The sequence below is a fragment of the Lynx canadensis genome, chromosome C1 (genome assembly GCF_007474595.2).
Source record: "Lynx canadensis isolate LIC74 chromosome C1, mLynCan4.pri.v2, whole genome shotgun sequence".
In the NCBI taxonomy this organism is placed as follows: domain Eukaryota; kingdom Metazoa; phylum Chordata; class Mammalia; order Carnivora; family Felidae; genus Lynx; species Lynx canadensis.
Window position 1 is genome coordinate 5,883,658 of NC_044310.1, and position 19,797 is coordinate 5,903,454.

The 19,797-nt window shown below is 40.6% G+C and overlaps 1 protein-coding gene across 1 annotated transcript in view; it reads right to left on the minus strand.

Moving 5' to 3' along the window:
* The window catches only part of RERE (arginine-glutamic acid dipeptide repeats), a 424,733-nt gene that overhangs the window by 245,499 nt on the left and 159,437 nt on the right, over positions 1-19,797 (minus strand). Inside the window, 3 exon segments of the mRNA XM_030325464.1 lie at positions 16,257-16,437; positions 16,439-16,472; positions 16,474-16,724. Of these exon segments, the coding sequence (XP_030181324.1) occupies positions 16,257-16,437; positions 16,439-16,472; positions 16,474-16,580 (322 nt within the window). The 5' untranslated portion in view covers positions 16,581-16,724.

Below are 19,797 nucleotides of genomic sequence, written 5' to 3' on the forward strand. Positions count from 1 at the left end.
TCCTCATTCAGTTTCTATGTAGGGGAGATGTATATACACTCAAAAAGAACACAGAAAAAAACACAGGGCTTCAAAGTGGCATGACCTGGGATGGCAACTACTTCACAGGGATATCTTCTCCACTGGCAAACTTCTTGAGAAGAATTTATGCTGAATTAACCGGGGGGGTGGGGGATGGGGTGGGGGGGGATCCCAACAACTACCTTATTCATAAAGCATCTTTCTATGCCTCATAGAGTCTGATGAGAAGCAGGAAAAATTACAACTTAATGTCAACAAGTTTCAACAATACAAGCAAATAAAAAGTATTTTTTTAATTTAACTAGATAAAGCAAATTAAAATTTTAAAGGTAGCACAAAATACTAGGTGGTGAAAGAAGTTTAAGGATTATTAGAACAGGCAGAGTTAGAGGTCATGGCAGGAAACCCACACAGCAGAGACTGTCACTATGGCCTATAGGTCAAATCTGACCCCACTGCCTGTTTTTGTAAGACCCACAAGCAAAGAATGGTTTTTACATATTTTAATTGAGGAAGGGAATATTTCTCGACATGTGAAGATAACACAACTCTAAACGTCAGTGTCCACAAATAAAGTTTTATTGGAACACAGCAATGCCCATTCATTTGTATCTTGTCTATCTATTGCTGCTCTTATGACACAAGGGCAGAATCGAGTTGTTACAACAGAGACTCCATGGCCTACAGCAAAGCTGAAAACATTAACTATCTGGCCCCTTTACAGAAAAAGTTTACTGACCACTACTCTAGAAATGCTAACTAAACAAGTAAAGCAGCTCAAATGGCAATGTAAATTTTATGCCATAGAAGACTACACTATAAAAGGGCTTTGATTTGAAAATGACACATTTGATCTGCAGTGTTATGTTTATAAATTGCTCAAGAATTTTTCTAGAGGTAATATCAAGTATACTAGCCTGACACATACACAATAAAGCTTTTAACTAACGCCTTAACAAGGACAGTAGAGTGCCTCTAACATCACGTCTCCAAATCCCTTGTCATGTCCCTCATCATCTGGGCTAAAAACTCAGCTCATCTGTGAATCCAGATCAGGGATGGAAAACGTTCCCATATCTGCACTCAAGAAAAACACAGTCAATTGATCAGAGCACTCCTTCCAAATGTACTACGTTCACCCTCAATCACCTGGAAAAGGAGATAAAATCCATTTGCCATCTAATTTAGATGATCTATTTTTCTCATCTAGTTTGGTTTTCTTTACCATTCATTCTTCCTTTATTGTAGTTCTTGTACCTTCTTGTGTGAAAACCATGTTCGCAACTTGGCAGACAGGGTGACAGTGAACAGGTAAGCTTGCTCTCTGATATCTGTGAACGGGTATTAATAAGGCAAGCTGCGTACCATCGATTAAGAAAAAAAAAATACTGGGCTTCTTAGTCCTTTTATCGAAATATCGAGTATGAAGGGGCTTTTGATAAACCCTGCATCTTGCCTTTTTTTTTTTTTTAACTTCATATAACGTTTTGAATTAGCTAGATAGATGCAGGGTCTACTGTGACACCCCCCCCCCCCGCCACACACACACAAAAGCCAGCTTTCCATATTCAACATGATGTACTCCAGAAAGGGTCTCAAGAGGCAATAACTAAACTGGATAACCAATACCACCAAAACAAAAGCTCTCTATCAACTATGGCAAACTCAAATCATAGCTAGACACAAGTCCAATTCAGACACGTAATTACTCATAACCAGGAGTGCACCACGACTGACCCACCAGAGTGAGGTCCTGAAGCCAAAGCCTATGTCCAACAGGAGCCACGTTAACATCAACAGAGAGGCTTGAGAGCAATGTCCACTATCAAAATAACTTTAGCCAGCAATTCCGTGGGTTTCCAGTTTCTTTATTGAGATATCTTTTAAGTAACGAAAAGTTGTGTCTGAGCCTACTCCTGTGTCACTGAATAACTTCATAAGATGTCACTAGTCAGACAAGACCGTGTGAACGAGTGAGCATGCCGCCAGACATTTTAAATATTCATAAGGATTACATAGGGCTGAGAAAGTGAAGAACACAAAATCCTATTATTAGGGCCAAAGATCTTCATTTTTGGAGAGGAAGCACATACACCCTGGGATCCCCATCATGTTCAACTGTCCATAGAGGCAAACCTGAAATGAATGTTTCAAAGCGAGGAGGGGGGCAGACAGTCAACCACAAGAGAGTTGCAGACTTCTGTGGCCAAAGAATAGGTGAGGCGAGGTGAGAAGCCGCCTCCTTTCAGAGTTTTGGAGATGGAGGGCTAAGTGACTATAAAGATCTTCCTTTAGCAGGTGTACGTATCTGAAAAGGTTGAACAGTTGAAAAGCCTGTCGTTAAAAATTAAGTCACCCGAATTAACTGGGGTAGTAATGACCTCCTTAAACTGATATCCTTTATCCCTGCAAAGATTTAGAATTGAGAAAGAGTTAAGAAAATCAACAGTATATTGGGCACCTGGGTGGCTCAGTCAGTGAAACACACCTGCCTTGGGCTCAGGTCATGATCTCACGGTTTGTGAGTTCAAATCCCGAATTGGATGAGCTCAAGCCCCACTTTGGGTGAGCATGAATGAGCCCTGCTTCAGGTGAACACGAGCCCCGCTATGGGTATTTAAAACAAACAAACAGGAACCTGCTTCAGGTGGCCCTACTTCTCTCTCTCTGTCTCCCTCTCTGCCCCTCAGTCACTTGTGCCCTCTCTCTCAGAAAAAAAAAATATATATACTATATTAACATTTTCTGGATTAATAAAGAAGATCAGGAAATATTCGATATTTTTATTCTTTTTATAGTTAAAGGAATTTGGCTTACAACAACAGACCCATAATTCCAATTTTAAAAAGTAAAACCTAGGACTTTATTTTAGGCCTGGTCTTTTCTAAAGAAGCCCTCCATATCTACGTATACTCACTTAATCCCCATCACAGGCTTGAGGTGGGTACTCTGATCCCCATTTGGCCTATGAAGAAATAAAAGCACAGAAGTTGTCCCTCGCCACCTCTGCCCACCCTCAGTGGTAAATTGTGCTGGAATGTCGTCTCTCTATGTGAAATGGATTCAAACATGCAGTTGGGATTGAAACCTAAGTAAGTTTATGCCCAGCACTGAAATAGCTAAGGTACCTTTTTAGGTTCACTTCATTAATAGGTCTAATTTACTTTATTTATAAGAAGTATTTGAGAAGATCTGTGTTAATAGCTCCCTTAACAATAGAAATCAAATATTTAATTATTTCCAAGTCTAAATACTAAAGATACTAACTACTTTATAAATAAGACCAATCATAATTCAAAAGCCCTTAAAAGTGATTGTTAAAACTTGTTTAATTTACAAGGGTTAAGATAAGTAAACTGGACTTTTTTAAAGTAAAGCAGGGTAAAAAAAAAAAAAAAAAAAAAGTAAAGCAGTATCCTTTAATTTGTAACTTTAACAAACTGAATACCAATTTTTCAAACCAAAGTATACCTTTTATATATGTCTTTGTGTGTATATATATACACATCATCTTTTCTGCACATAAATATCAGCCTTAAAGAACCTTCCCAAGAAGGTCCCAAGATCAACTGCTCTGTATGTATTTACTGCCCAACCTGTAAAGAGGGCACATTTAAGACATGCTATTCAAGAAAGGCCACCCAAGAAACACAGGGTGAACACTCAAGTCTGTAGTCACCACCCCCACCTGTGCTAGTAAGTATTTGGGGAATGGATGATGAAGCACCTAGAATGTGGGATGCAGGTAACTGAGAGAAGACTGTCAGAAACCTACATTCCTGAATTTGATGATTAACTGCTCATAAAGATGACTTCAAAGAATTACCAATTGGGGCACCTGGGTGCCTCAGTCGGTTGAGCACCTGACTTTGGCTCAGGTCATGATCTCGCGGTTCGTGAGTTCGATCCCCTCATCAGGCTCTGTGCTGACAGCTCAGAGCCTGGAGCTGCTTCAGATTCTGTGTCTCCCTCTCCCTCTGCCCCTCCCCTGATCGTGCTCTCTGTCTCTCTCTCAAAAATAAACATTAAAAAATTAAAAAAAAAAAAAAAGAATTACCAATTAACACACTCTTGCCATTATCAAGGGTGATTTTTAAGGCTACATATGAAACATTCTTGTTTCTTTTTGAGTACACAGTTTTAGAACACATTCTGATTCATTGTTTCTCATGTATGTAATAACTTCTACTGTAACACTGTGTATTATGAGGCTGGGAAGACCTAGAGTTCCGCAGAAAATGCTCCTAAAAATAAAAGGGCTTATATAAAACACAGGGAAAGGGGCAGATCCCTCAAAACCTACACAGCTCAGAAATCAGATTATCACATTTCCCTACATCAATAATTATACCTCAAGAAATACCACAGTCCACGTAGGCACCCCAGAGCGGCTGAAGGTTGCTTCAGGGAATATTTCGAATACCTAAAACAACAGATGCTGGCCTGAAGGCACCAAAACAATACAGATTAACCTGGAGTTTCTGTGAAGGTGAGCACAGCAGGCAAGGTGGCCTGCCAGAGTCAAGTGTGTGAGGTGGGGAGGGCCGGCTTTCTCATCGGGGAGAGATGCCTAGGGCGCAGGTGCTCATTATCTCATTTCATTTTAAATAGAGATGAAAGGGTTCATGCCAGTGCAACAGTCAAATTAAAGGTTTAAATTCTCACCTACTTTTTCCTTTTCTGCTAAAATGTAAGACTACACTATAACACAGGATTAATTATACAGTATAAACTCTGCCCCTCTATTCACATGCCTCTTGCTTAGGAACAGCTGCATAGGAACCAGCACAAACTGTACATTCCACTGACCTCACTCCTCTATTTACTGATCACATACACAGCAAAATGAACTATACTATAAATAATATAAAGATAATATAAATATCCGTATGTTGTTACAAGTTCTCACCGAATTCAGTGTTACAGTGAGAGTCTCCTGATGAAGTGGCACCTAGTGAACATGTGTCATTTTCTAGCCGGCTCTCACCTATTCCCCCTACAGAAAAGCATCCTAATTTCATTGTGGGGATTACCTTAGTCCAACCACGTGCAGTTTTAAGGGGGAGCAATAATCAAGGTTTCTTTTTTTTTTTTTTTAATTTTTTTTTTAACATTTATTTATTTTTGAGAGACAGAGAGAGGCAGAGCATGAGCATGGGAGGGGGAGAGAGGGAGATACAGAATCTGAAGCAGGCTCCGGGCTCTGAGCTGTTTGTTAGCACAGAGCCCGACGCGGGGCTCAAACTCACGAACTGCGAGACCACGACCTGAGCTGACGTCGGACCCTCAACCGACTGAGCCAGCCAGGCGCCCCAATAAATCAAGGTTTCTGTCCTTTTTTATCTAAGACACAGACATGCAATTCAAGCTTGACCAGCTGAATTTACTCTTCTGTGAACATGCCTCAGGCTGAGTGACAGCAAGGACAGGAAAATGCTGTGGGGGCACCCACAAAGATTGGTCATTAGTTCCTGCGGACCCAAAATAAGAACTGCCCTCATTCCAAACAGGTTTCCATCCAATCTGTAAGATACCCTATCAATAAATTATTTTTGTCTGTGATGTGACCAATGTTCTCCAGCTTTGCATTCAGAAAACTTTAACAATACAGTATGATCGCTTTTATTAAATCACAAAAACTACGTATTTCTCTTTCAGTTGCTGAGTTAAGGATTCAAACCTAGTAATCAGCATTAGCCTAAATATTCTGGAACAATGTACCTCTCCTGGCTCAGCGTATTTCCCATAATTGTTATGCATTTACCTTCTCAACAATCATTCTGTGTGTGTGTGAACTGAGAAATAATTTCCAAAAGCAGGCAAGATGCTAGCTAATCGCAGAAGCAGGGAAACAAACAAGAAAAAAAAAAAAATGAAGAAAAATATCAAACTAATCATACCATTTGCATTTTCCAAGAAATGGGCCTCATCTATCTCTTTTGCACTGCTGGTGGGAATGCAAACTGGTACAGCCTCTCTGGAAAATCGTATGGAGGTTCCTCAAAAAGTTAAAAATAGAACTACCCTATGACTCAGCAATTGCACTACTAGGTATTTATCCAAGAGACACTTGTGTGCTCTTTCGAAGGGGCACATGCACCCCCATGTTTATAGCAGCACTATCAACAATAGCCAAAGTATGCAAAGAGCCCAAATGTCCATCGATGGATGAATGGAGAAAGAAGATGTGGTGTGTGTATATATGCGTGTATATGTGTGTGTGCGTGTGTATATATATGTGTGTGTGTGTATATATATATATGTATACACACACACCACACACACACATAATGGAGTATTAGTCGGCAATCAAAAAGAATGAAATCTTGTCATTTGCAACTCCGTGGATGGAACTGGAGGGTATTATGCTAAGCGAAATTAGAGAAAAACAAATATCATATGACTTCACTCATATAAGGACTTTAAGACAGAACAGATGAACATAAGGTAAGGGAAGCAAAAATAATATAAAAATAGGGAGGGGGACAAAACAGAAGAGACTTATAAATATGGAGAACAAACAGGGTTACTGGACGGGGTGTGGGGGGGGGGGGCTAAATGGGTAAGGGGCACTAAGGAATCAACTCCTGAAATCACTGTTGCACTATATGCTAATTTGGATGTAAATTTTAAAAATAAAATTAAATAAAAATTTAAAAAAGAAATGGGCCTAATCTCCTTTCAAAAGGTGTTTTTGGTATCATCTTCAATATTTTATATAAATGTCCATCCATTCTTGGCCTTAACAATTCTGTCACAGGCCCATTCCATCTTACAAACTAGCTCTGTGACACTGGCCTCTGTGCCTTAGTTTCCTCATCTGTGTAACAGGGAAACGACTAGGTTTTACAGGTACTTTTTAAAAATTTTTTTTAATGTTTTTGATTTGAGAGAGAGACAGAGTGTGAGTGGGGGAGGGGCAGAGAGAGAGGGAGACAGAATCTAAAGCAGGCTCCAGGCTCCGAGCTGTCAGCACAGAGCCTGACGCGGGGCTTGAACCACAAGATCATGACCTGAGCCAAAGTCGGACGCCCAACTGACTGAGCCACCCAAGTGCCCCTACAGGGACTTTTTAAGGACTAGCAACAGCACACATAAAATAAGCCCAGTACTGGAAACAGTAGATGCTTTTTTAAAAAAATTAATGTTTATTTATTTTTGAGAGAGAGAGCGAGAGAGCACGCACGCATGCATGCGCGAACAGGGGAGGGGCAGAAAGCAAGAGCAACACAGAATCCGCTATCAGCACAGAGCCTGACGTGGGGATCGAACTCAGGAAGCTGGAGACTGAGCCACCCAGGCTCCCCAACAGGAGGTGCTTTAAACGTGGTGGTTAGTTATCATCCATGGCTACAGCTTCCACACTCCCCCCACCATGTGTCTGCTTCCACCCAAGTTCACAGTTCCTTCTGCAATCAAGCACTTTATAAGGTCCAAATCATTCCCAACTGATTAGTCGACTGCTCTGTTCCTCCTGAACCATATGTGCTTTCTGTCACATCAAAATCTCAAGCCATGGAGGCCTATCTTCCTTCCCCCCAGCCTCCTTTTTTTTTTCTTGTTTTTAGATCAGCCTAAATTCTAGTCTGTCATAAATAACTGACAGGTGTGCTGGGAGGCTGGTCTCTCAGCCCGTAAGGCAATGTGCTCATTTTCCATTTGTACCTTAACTTGAAAAGGCCTGGGAAGCACTGGTCTAGATCGATGACTCTCCACCTTTAATGTGTATTTAAATCACCTAGGAATCTCATGATAACAAGAACTCTGATTCAGCAGATCCGGTGTAGAACCTGAGATTCTGCATTTCTAACCAACTCTCATGGATGTCAATCTGTGGCCAACACTGTGGCAGCAGGTGCCTCTAGAGTACATGGTCCACTATACTTAATGACCCCTTCTTTCCTTAGGAAATCAAAAAAGATACAATTAGTCATAAAATTTCCATCACTTTCCATTTTTTTGTTACGGTAATTTTAGAACAGCAATTTCTCATTTCTTCTACCCCCAGAGAGATAAAGTAATAACTTTTAATGTGCTAAAATTTTTCTTTTACATATGCAGAATTTGGCTAACTTCCTAATAGGCACTAAAAGGCAATCACTTCTCGAGGCTCAGAAAAAGATGAAATAAAATTTCAATAAAAGTGGGAAAAATAAAAATTAATGCAATCTACAACTAAAAGCACATTTGTAATGTAATTAAAAACAAGAAGTACATTGCGGGGGCGGGGGGGGGAATGGGTGGTTCAGTCAGTTAAGCATTCGGCTCATTTCGGCTCAGGTCAAGATCCCAGAGTTGTGGTGGAATTGAGGCCATCAGGGGTCCATGCTGAGCTTAAAATTCTCTCTCTCCCCTTCTGTTGCCTCCCCTGTCCACACACACGTGCTATGTCTGTCTCTCTCTCTCTCAAAAAAAAAGACAAAACAAAACAAAAAAAAGCCAGGGTGGCTCAGTCAGTTAAGCATCCAACTCTTGGTTTCAGCTCAGGTCACGATCTCACGGTTCATGGGTTGGAGCCCCGCATCGGACTCCGCGCTGACAATGCAGAGCCTGCTTGGAATTCTCTCTCTCCCTCTCTCTGCCCCTCCCACGTCTCTCTCTTAAAATAAACAAACTTAAAAAAAATCCTTTTTTCACAACTGTTCCAAGGACACAGAACTAAATACAGCTGATGTGCTCACTCAGGCCCGAGTCTGTCTACCTAGCAACAAAGCTCTACCCACCTGTTATGGACTGAATTGTATTCCCCCAAAATTCAGATGTGAAGTCCTAACCACCAATACCTCAGAATGTGACCTTACATGAAGAAAAAAGCATCGATGCAGATGTAACGAGCTACAACGAGGTGGCCCCTAACACCCTATGCAGCAGGGTGAGGGCCCTAATCCACCATAATTGGTGTCCTTTTTTGTTTTAATTTTTTTAATTTCTTTTTTTAATGTTTATTTTTGAGACAGAGCATGAACAGGGGAGGGTCAGAGAGAGAGAGAGAGGAGAGAGAGAGAGAGACAGAGAGAGAGACAGAGTGCAAGTGGGAGAGAGGCAGAGAGAGAGGGAGACACAGAATCTGAAGCAGGCTCCAGGCTCCGAGCTGTCAGCACAGACCCTGACATGGGGCTGAAACTCATGGACTGTGAGATAATGACCTGAGCCAGAGTCGGATGCTTAACCGACTGAGCCACCCAGGCACCCCAATGATTGGTGTCCTTTTAAGCCAAGGAGAAATTTGGGCAGATGCAGAGACAGGCCTACATGGAGAACGCCATATGAAGACTACAGCTGTGCACAAGTCAAGGAACTACCAGAAGCTCAGAAAAGCCTGAAGAAAGAGACACTTTCCTCTTGCCTTCACAAGGAGCATGAAGGACCCTGTCCTTGAAGTGCTAGCCTCCAAAACTATGCGACAAGTTATTTCTGTTGTTGAAGGCACTCAGCAGCCCTAGCAAATGGGTACACTGCCTCACTGGGCTTCCTCCTCCCAAATAAGAGGTCTAAAGATGATTATGTAGATACGCAATCACAAGAGAGTCTGGTATGCCAATGAACACTGTGGACTCGATCCTACTGACAACAGGAATCCACCAAAAGGCATTATGCAGGTTAATATTAGGCTTATTAAGTGCAAACAAACTTGTAACACATGTCAAACCGCTTTCTTGATTCAAGCTGGGCCTTAAAGGTTCCTTTATCCAGAATTTATGTCTCGTTACACAAAAAATATTCTTGCTCTCATCAGAAAGTGGGTTGTGCTGCAACCCAAAATAAGAACGCCCCAAGACACCTTCATTTGTATGTCACATCTACCTAAAATTCTTCTACAAGCACAAGAGACATGGATAAAAAGTTATGCATTGAATGCAGTTTTATTTTCTCCAAAAATTTATGTCCTGGAACACCAAATGGCAGAACTTTATTTGTGCTTTTTATTTCTAAGGTTTGTCTTAGTGGTTACCATAGATAAGCTTTCAATTATTCAGAGAATCAAGACGTGGAAACCAAAGCCAGTCTCTTAGCAGGTCAGAGACCAACCCCTCAGTGAATAATCAGTAGCTACATGTTAAGACATGCCATTTGGTAAAACGTTGGGGACTCTTTTCCCTCTTTAGGAACTTGAATCAAAGGGAAATTATCCATTAGGAAAATAGTTTCATGTTTTAACTTCTTCTTTTTAAATTTTTCATTGAAGTATAACACATACGCAGAAAAGTGCGAAGCATGATAAATTCTCACAGTGTGAACAAACCCATGTAAGCAGCAGTGTCACCACGAAAGAGAACATGACCAGACCCCTGAGGGTGCTGTTCATGCTCTGTTCCAGACACCAGTTACACCCATCAGTGTAACTGGAACCCGACTTCAAAACACCAAAGATTAGCCTTGCCTATTTTTTAACTTTATATAAAGGAATCATATAGTGTTACACTTTTTTTGTGTCTACTCAACATTATGCTTAATAGTCTACTTTTAACTTCAATATGTTTTTTAAAATACGCACATTCCATTCTGATTCAAACCAGATTCCCAGGTTTTATTTTGTTTAGTTTGGATTTTTTTCCAGCTTAAATTCCATTTGTATCAAAAGAAATTAACACCTCAATGTTCAACGTATAATCAAATCTAGTTTCTAGGTCTTTTTTCAGTTCAAGTCCCCAATTCCTAATAATGAGGAAAATTTGCAAATAAAAAGGGGAAATGTTTTATTTCACCTAAGATTTCATAAACCACAAACTTAAAGTTCTTTGTCTTTTATATATAAAACATATATAAAATTTTATGAAAATTTATCTTCATGAAAAATACGACACTTTTTCATAAAAGTATAAGGAACACAAATATAACAAACTTGAAAATCCTGAATCTTTCCCCCGAAAATGCAAGAAACAGAAAATCAAACTAGTAGGCACTTTTAAAGAACGTGTTTCCTTATCAAAATAGCAAGCAAACTGATATGCTAAAATTAAAAAGTCTCTCTCAATAATCTGAATTTAATTTTCTGACTGTTTTACCTGATCAGGAATTAAAAAAAAAAAAAAATCATAGTATCTAACTGAAAACAGCGAATACACTGTTGGTGAGAATGTAAATGGGTACAGCCACTCACTATGGAAAATGGCTTGGAAATTCCTCAAAAAACTAAAACAGAACCACCATACGATCCAGAAATTCTACCTCTGGGTATTTAGCCAAAGGAAATGAAACAACTATCTAGAAGAGATATCCATACCCTTATGTTCACTGCAGCATTATTTACAATAGCCAAGAAATGGAAATAACCTAAGTGTCCACCAAGGAACGAATGAAAAAAGAAAATGTGGCGTATACATAAACAATATTATTCAGCCATCATAAAGGGACCAGGAGGGTTGGGGGTGGAATCCTGACACCATGGATAAAACTTGAGGGCATTATGCTAAGTGAAACAGACAGAAAAACACAAATACTGTGTGGTCTCACCTAGACATGGAATCTAACAACACCAAACTCATAGAAACAGAGACCAGGAGAACAGATCAGTACTTGCCACAGGGAGGGAATGGGGCAGAGGTTATAGGGGATGGGTGAAGGTGGTCAACGGATACAAACTTCCATCTACAAGATGAAAAAGTTTTGGGGATATTATGTACGGCATGGTGACTACAGTCAGCGATACTGCTTTGAAAGTTGTTAAAAGAGCCAATTTTAAAAGTTCTCACCACACACACACACACACACACACACACACACACTAGTACCTATATGTGGTAATGGACAAGTTAACTAATCTTACTGTGGTAATCGTTCTGCAATGTATACATATACAAAATCACTATTGTACATCCTGAACATATTATATATCAATTACATCTCAATAAAGCTGGGGGAGGGGAATTAGAAAATAGTGGAAAGAAATTAATATGCCACCCACAGCAAACTTTAAAAATCAATATCCTATGCTAAAGAAGCCCGTAAGGGAAATCTGGCTGCACACAGCTGTGTAATAAATCAATTTGTTACCGTGACAGCCGTCTCAAAAATAGAGTAATGGTTGATAGACAACAAAGAAGTTAGATTAGACATGGGGACAATATATAATAGAGCCCCACGAGCTTTTTGGTTTTGGTTTTTATTTTACAACAAGTCTGTTAAATCATTCATTGGCAAATAAATGATTCAAGATAGACTTCCATGAGCATTATTTTAATCCTGACATCATTAATCAGTTAATAAATTTTTGAAAGGTTTTCAGAATTTTATTTATTCAACAAATTTTGGTACACATAGTGGTATGCTATGTGTAAACCACTGTCATAGGTGCCAAGAATTCAATGATAGGCAAAAAAAACCAGATCTTTTTCCTCTATGGAGGAGGGAGACAGATACTAATCCCAAAATAACAGAAATAAACAGAAAATTATCAGTTGTAAGCTCTAGAAGAAAAGATACTTAATGCTGTGACAGTGTTTATTAAGAAAATCTGGGGGCGCCTGGGTGGCTCAGTCGGTTAAGCGTCTGACTTCGGCTCAGGTCACGATCTCGCGGTCCGTGAGTTCGAGCCCCGTGTCAGGCTCTGGGCTGATGGCTCAGAGCCTGGAGCCTGCTTCCGATTCTGTGTCTTCTCTCTCTGCCCCTCCCCCGTTCATGCTCTGTCTCTCTCTGTCCCAAAAATAAATAAACGTTGAAAAAAAAAAATTAAAAAAAAAAAAAAAAAAGAAAATCTGTGTAACCTGGGAGAGGAAAGGCAGTGACACTGAAATGGGAACACTGAAAAAAGAATAGGAAAGAAGGAAATCTGTCTGTATGCAGGTATGGGGGAGACTCACTAGCCTGAGGCAAAAGCAAGTGCAAAGGGCGGGAGGCAGGAAGTAACGTGGGCAATGAGTACATTCAAGTCTATCCTGCTGAGCTCCTAAGGACAAAAAAAATAACTCCAGAGATGAACAGCAGGGGCATAAAAGAGCTCATTGTGACCATGCATAAAATTAAATTTTAGCTAGTGACAAATTCTAAATCATACCCATTTTCTCAAAAAATCTCATTCTTCTCAGACCAGATAATCTAAATATAGATAGACCTGTCCCCCTAGGACAAGGAAGTACAGTTAGAGGCTAGGTTTGTTTTTTGGTTTTTTTTTTAATCCTCACTGTGGGGCTTGTTCTTATAGTGGGAACTATCTATATTTTACACTTAATCTGAGTATTAAAACCAATTCACAAAAACAGAAAGCAAAAACACAAAAATTAATGTGTTTTATGTCCTAAAGAAACAAACAAGCATAAAAGATCTAATCTTCAAAACAGAATAATACACTGAAGAAATCCCTTATGACGTCCTATGGAGTTCCTACCTAAACATTTAAGATGCAACTAAGCATACAGAATCTCTGTGACTGGGTGAGAATGGTTTTTCATCACTAACAAAAGATGGTACTATAGTGCTCTGCGCCAAGAAAGAAAAAGACAAGAAGACAAAAGAAAGGGGAAAAATCAAGTCCCATCTGGGAATCTAAACACAGCGCCACGCTTGTGATTCTTCAGTGCAGGTAAACATAAAAATAGGCAGTGTTTAACAACCCTCCAGTTAGAAAGAAGCTATTTGGAGACAGCAACCAAGCCCTTCAACTTCAAAAGCCTCTCCTAAAAAGGAAGGGGGGGGGGGGGGAGAACACCGAAGGTCAAGGTTAGTCTCCTCACCAAAGAGCCAAACATCCACCGGACCCGGCAATGTGCCAGGCACGACACCGTCACCCTCCCAAGTACGAGGGGCACCTCACGCAAAGTGGTTATGCTCTGAGTGTCACAGAAAACTTTCAAATCCTTTGGGTTTTCATAGATTCTTTATAACATATTTAGCTTCCCGAGAAAGCATACCTTTTTCATATTTCACAACGGTCCTCAGATTCACCGAACAATGCCTGCCTCCATAAATACTCTCAGCTCAATTCCAAAACACTTTAAGAACTCACTGTTTTGTAAATAAGCCGCGAGCAACTTTCTTTCACATACTCTTCCAAACATCAAGTAGGAAGGATTTCTATTATCCTGCAGAAGGTGCAGAATGAAAGTGCAGTGGCTCTCGAACTGCTTTTCTTAACACTGGTTTCTCTTAGGGAGATAATCAGCAGAAAGAGGGTACCACAATCCCATAAATGGGAAAAACAGCAGGTTTTGTGGGGGGTTTTTTAAACGTTACAGAAGTTTCCTCAACTGCAGGACTTCTCAGGGTCGTTCACCATGAATCTCTTAGGACAGGGATAGGATGTGCAAGCGTTTCCCACGTGTACCGGACAACAAATACTCGCGGGAAGCACCGCCACTGACACGGGAGTAACGTTCCATCGAGAAAGACGGCCATTCAGCACCGCAAGAGGCAGTTGGCCTTTTGACCATGACCCAAACGATCACATCACCGCATTGAATTGTTATGTATCATGAGAAAAGAACAGTAAGGTATTTCCTTATTTCTTTTAATGTTTATTTATTTATTTTGAGAGAGAGTGTGTGTGCATGCACGTAAGCAGGGGAGGGGCAGAGAGAGAGAGAGAGAGAGAGAGAGAGAGAGAGAGAGAGAGAGAGATTGAGAGAGAGAGAACCCCAAGCAGGCTCCGCGCTGTCAGTGCAGAGCCCGACGTGGGGCTCAAACTCACAAACCGTGAGATCAAGATCATGACTTGAGGCAAAACCAAAGAGTCAAGACACTTAACCAACCGAGCCCCAGATCTTTCCCTGTTTTTAAGTTACAATACTATAATCTGTACCTAAAGAAGTTAACACATTCTATTCCTTTCTCATGATTTAGAACCGAACAGGCCCACAACAAGTTATCCATGGTAACTCTATAATGAGATATTCTTCAGTGGCTCAGAAATTCTTACTGTGCAATACCTAAGTCTGTAAAATCACAGACACAGACAGCAGTATAACCGACACGTGACTCGATCGGGACTCTATCTCCGCAGCAGAGCCCTGGCTTCTCTGAAACCTAACGCTGATCACTTTTACATCACATAAATATCTTCTCAGTCACTCATCAACCAATAAATTGTAGCTGTGACTACAAGTGTAGCTGTGTAAGTTCTAATCTTGATTATCTTTGGAAATTCAAAACAAACTCCTACACAAAGAAAAATTCCAGCACTTCATGCAAAGTTCAGCAAAGTGACGGCACTCCTCAGTAAAACAACAGCATCAGGTTAACGACATAACATCATCCCTTCAATCTCCCTTTCCTGGAAAAACAGCAAACTGGAGTCTTTTGGCGGGGGTGGGGGGAGTGAGAGACAGACAGAACCTCAAGCAGGCTCCACACTCAGCACAGAGCCCGACATGGGGCTCAATCCCACGACCCTGGGATCATAACCTGAGCCAAAATCAAACACTGGACACTCAACCGACTGAGCCACCCAGGCACCCTAACCCTAAACCCTCCAACCAGGAGGCTTTTAATTCTTAATTCCATCTCCTATGAAATTCATGTCACTGCTCAGCATTATAATTCAAACAAAATGATTGTAGCTAGTGTTACGGACTTCTGTAAGAAAAGTACCTGAACACAAACAACACATTACGTGAAAAAGGAAAGTTTTGCTGGCGTCCGCAGGTTCTCATGCACTGGTTTCCCTGCATCTCATCTGAAAGCTGGGTCCGTCTCTCTCTGAACAATACCTTGAACCTCAACATACTGAGTAAACTATAGGAAATTATCTGGAAAACAAAGCAAGTTAGTTGTCTTCATCTATTATTATTGGTCAGAGATCCTGAAGCTCAGTGCCTTGGAAAAGGAGGTTATCAGGAGAAATTTACTTTGGTTTAAAGGTCTTTCCAAATATTTCTTGAGCTTCTGCTCACTCCTGTGGCCAATGTGAAACCCCCTGCTTCTAAGATCTTAAGTTACTTGGCCCCACCAGGTATTCTATTCTGCAGGGTCACCACTGCCTGTGTTTGAGATAAAAAGCAAGGAGGAAATGAAAAGATGAAATGTACTGAGTAGACGGGAAGGGAGAGAAGCAGCAGAGGGGAACCCAAGAAAGAACTGACGTGCACTGCGAGCACGTGAAGACCAAGTTGAGGCCGACGCAAGCAGAAGCCAGCGACCCAACTGCCCCAAAGTGGGTCAGTGTGTTTCCTACTTGATTCTCCTACCCCAACATACCATCCTTTTCTGGGTCCCCTGCCGTCCTACCCACGTAAAGTGGCATGTGAATGCTGATGTCCTTCTCCAGCACAAACACTGTGAAGGCCAAATGCAACGCTGCTTACCTCCTGGTCTGTAGACAACATCATCCTCAGTGATGTAGGATGTTATCTCGCCGGTATCTGTCCTTTCGTAGCGAGATTTTTTTTTCGGTGGTTTCTTTTTGTTCTTCTTGGTGACCTCCTCTGGTGCACTATTGTTGTCATTATCCTCATCTTCACTGTGATCGCTCTCGGCATAATTTTTTGGCTCCTCCTTCCAAGGTACAGCTCTGCGTGGCCTGAATTCTCACTCTCTCTTGCTTTGTCTCGTTTATCTCTCTCCTCTCGGTCCCGATCTCGGTCCCGGTCCTTCTCTTTGTCTTTGTCTTTGTCTTTGTCAGCTGTCATGATTCGCCACGTGCCTTCTTTCTGTCCTCTCACGGCTAGGCTCCGTGAAAGGTAGACAGTAAGCCTGGGCTTCAGTCTTCTGAATTTCTCACCTCAATTCCAGGGAAAATCCAACCACTCCAACTACCCCAATGCTTCAAAACGCTAGGCAAGAAAAGAGAGAAAGAAAAGGATTTACTTTAACATTTTCTCATATTCCTTCCGAAGGTGGTGTTTTGTTAAATTGAATCTCTTACTTGCGTTTTTAGCCCTAAAAACTTCTCATGGGCCACAGGGAAAAAAGGTAGGACAAATGACACAAAGTTTAATTATATGCAGTTTGGTCTCAGCTAGCATATGGTTTGGGATTTACTACCGCACCAAAAATGAAAACGTCTGAATGCATACTAGTAAACCACACTTTCTGTACACCAACTGTTTTCTTCTTTTTAAGGAAAAAGTGAAATGTACCCTAGTAGAAACATACAATGGGTACAATTATCCAAAAGGAGCTTCATAACCCACAATATTAATTTGAAAGGGCAAGAACCTATATACTAAAACTATTTCCACCTGGAAAACCAATAATCTGGACAGACTCAAACATGTCTCAAGATGTCTCTCACAGGGTACTCTCTTCGGAAAACTTTGTAGCCACACTCCAAATTTCCAGAGCCTCCTCTCAAGAATAACCAAGTGTGGACGCAAACAAAAGTGATGACCGCAAAACAAGATTCTTTTTGCCTTCAATGTACCTTTTTCCCATCTTCGAAGTCTACTATTCTATTTATTTTCCATGAAAAATGGTACCTCTGAAGATACATTATCTCTGCCTGAACAAACATAACAGCTTCCAAAAACAATCTTCCTCTTTAGGGAATATTAGGTAGTTTTACATTCTTCCAAATTTCCACTCTTAGTAATTTCCCCAATAAACTCCTCCCTAGAACTAAACCCAACAAGGAAAGCCTGACGTTCTTAAGACTTTACAATGAGAAGACAGAGTCCCAATTCCAACCCAACACGGTTCTTAACAAAAATGTCATAGGAGGGGGGGAGGACAACAGATGGACACAGACTGTTTTGTTTACCAGTCAGTTTTTGGACAGTCATAATCGCCAGTAATTGATCTTTTGCAGTCCTGTATCATCTTCTTTCATTTGCTCAACAATCTGTACTTAACACTATCTATGTGCCAGGGTTCGAACTGAAGATACAATTGACGGAAGAACTCAAGAGTCCTCGCCCTCAATGCTCTAATGCCAAAAAAGCAAACTGATCAATATGGAAACCATCTGTTTTCTCGTGTGTACTAGGGCCGGATAAGAAACAACATATGCAAACAAACAAAAGATCGGTCCTCTTACTTAGACAGCAACAAACAAATCAGCTTGCAATTACATGCCTTATACACAGAGAAAATTCTCTTCGGTCACGCCAAAAACCATAAAAAGTATCATATACTCTCTCCAAAGCTCTTAGGTCAAATCTGACACCAGAGAAGACCTTTCCCTAAGAACCTCAACTATCCTTAGGCATTCGAGAAATAAAAAATGTTCACAACCACCTATGGGAGACAGACCCATGAAGGAGCAAATAAAGCTGATCATTTAAAACAGAGTCAGAAGGGGGAAAGCATGTAGCACAAACCTAGATTGCTTCCTTCTACACGGGAAATATGCTTCTAGATAGGATTTCCATTTTCTAAACATATTTTAAGAAAATGAAAAATTATCTTAGTGCCTGCAAAAGTTCTGCCCATATGAATCATCTGCTAAACAGACAGTAATATACTCCTAAGTCCCTGTAGGCCACTAGTGCTAGCAATTGAAAATACTCAAAGAGACATATTACTTTCTCCACTGGGCTTAAGTTAAAGCATGAACAAGCCAATCATGCAAGAAAGAAAACTATCAGCTAACGCCGTTGTTAAAACATTCCTCTTTGACACTGAAAAACATACCAAGGTCTCCCGGGAATCCGAAAGAACAAGGGCTTAGGCTGAAAACCTCGCAGATGTATTTCAGAACAGACATCTGATGAATTTAAGAAAAAGACCATTCTCTCCAGGGTTAAGAAGATAACCAGAAAATTATGTAAAAATATTATTTCAGCACTCAAAAGGAAAAAAATAGTAAGTCCAAATTATACATCCAACACCACTCCCTACAAATCATATACTAGCTTCTATTTACAAAGAAATTTGAGTGGCTTCTGCCAAGAGAAGCAAGAAAGAAAAATTCAAGAAAAAAACAGAGAAAGCATCCACAAAATGAAATCCCGTGTGTGTATCCAACTTCAGGTAACTAACAACAGTGATAATCCAAAATAAAAGGCAATTACCATTTACATTTGGCTCTAAAATACAGTGAGTGCAGTGGGGATATTTTTTCCCTCTGCATTTCCCATACTAATCATAATTTTTCTGAGCTTCATCTCACAATGACCAACATACAACAATAATGTGACATTTAAGGAAAGGGACCAGAGAGAAGCCAGATGGCACTGAGAAGGGCAGTTGTCACTTCAATTTGCTAGAAAAGATTACCATTACAACAACAGCGTTTTTGTTAACAACACAGGGTTCACAGCAGATTCCTGCCATGATCTCGCTCCAGTTCTTTTTCTCAACTCAGTGAAGTGAACCAGACAGAAGTCACCGTCCCCACTTTACAGACTACAGAAGGGCAACTGAGAAGAGATCGTGTGCACAAAGCCATACACCCAATGATTCTTCCAAAGGGAAAGCAGTCCTACAGGTAAACCCCATCCAACCTGAACAACCTACTCCTCAGGTTACAATCTATGTTCCCAGGGTCACCAGCTCTTCACAGGTGCTAACTTTTCCCACAGGTATCCAGGCTGATAATTCACAGACAGATTTAGGAACCTGTCTTTGCCCTTCCCTTCCAGAAAAGAAATTCTTATCCACTAAGAAAGACAAAAACGTTGAAAGTGTCTCTGTCAATCCACTGCTCCACCCACTTGAACAGAAAGCAGTATAACATATCGTAACAAATAACACGAGAGAAAATCTACTCTATAACATGTTCAGATTCACAACAATCTTCATTTATTCACAGAACAATGTCTACCAAACCCCTACTGTGTACTAGTTACCGTTCTAGGTGTGAGAAGAGTAGCAAAGAACCACAAACTCCCTGCCCTCGTGGCATTTATGTTTTAGGGAGTGGGGAAAAGAATCATACTCAAAAGAATAATATATATATAGTACATG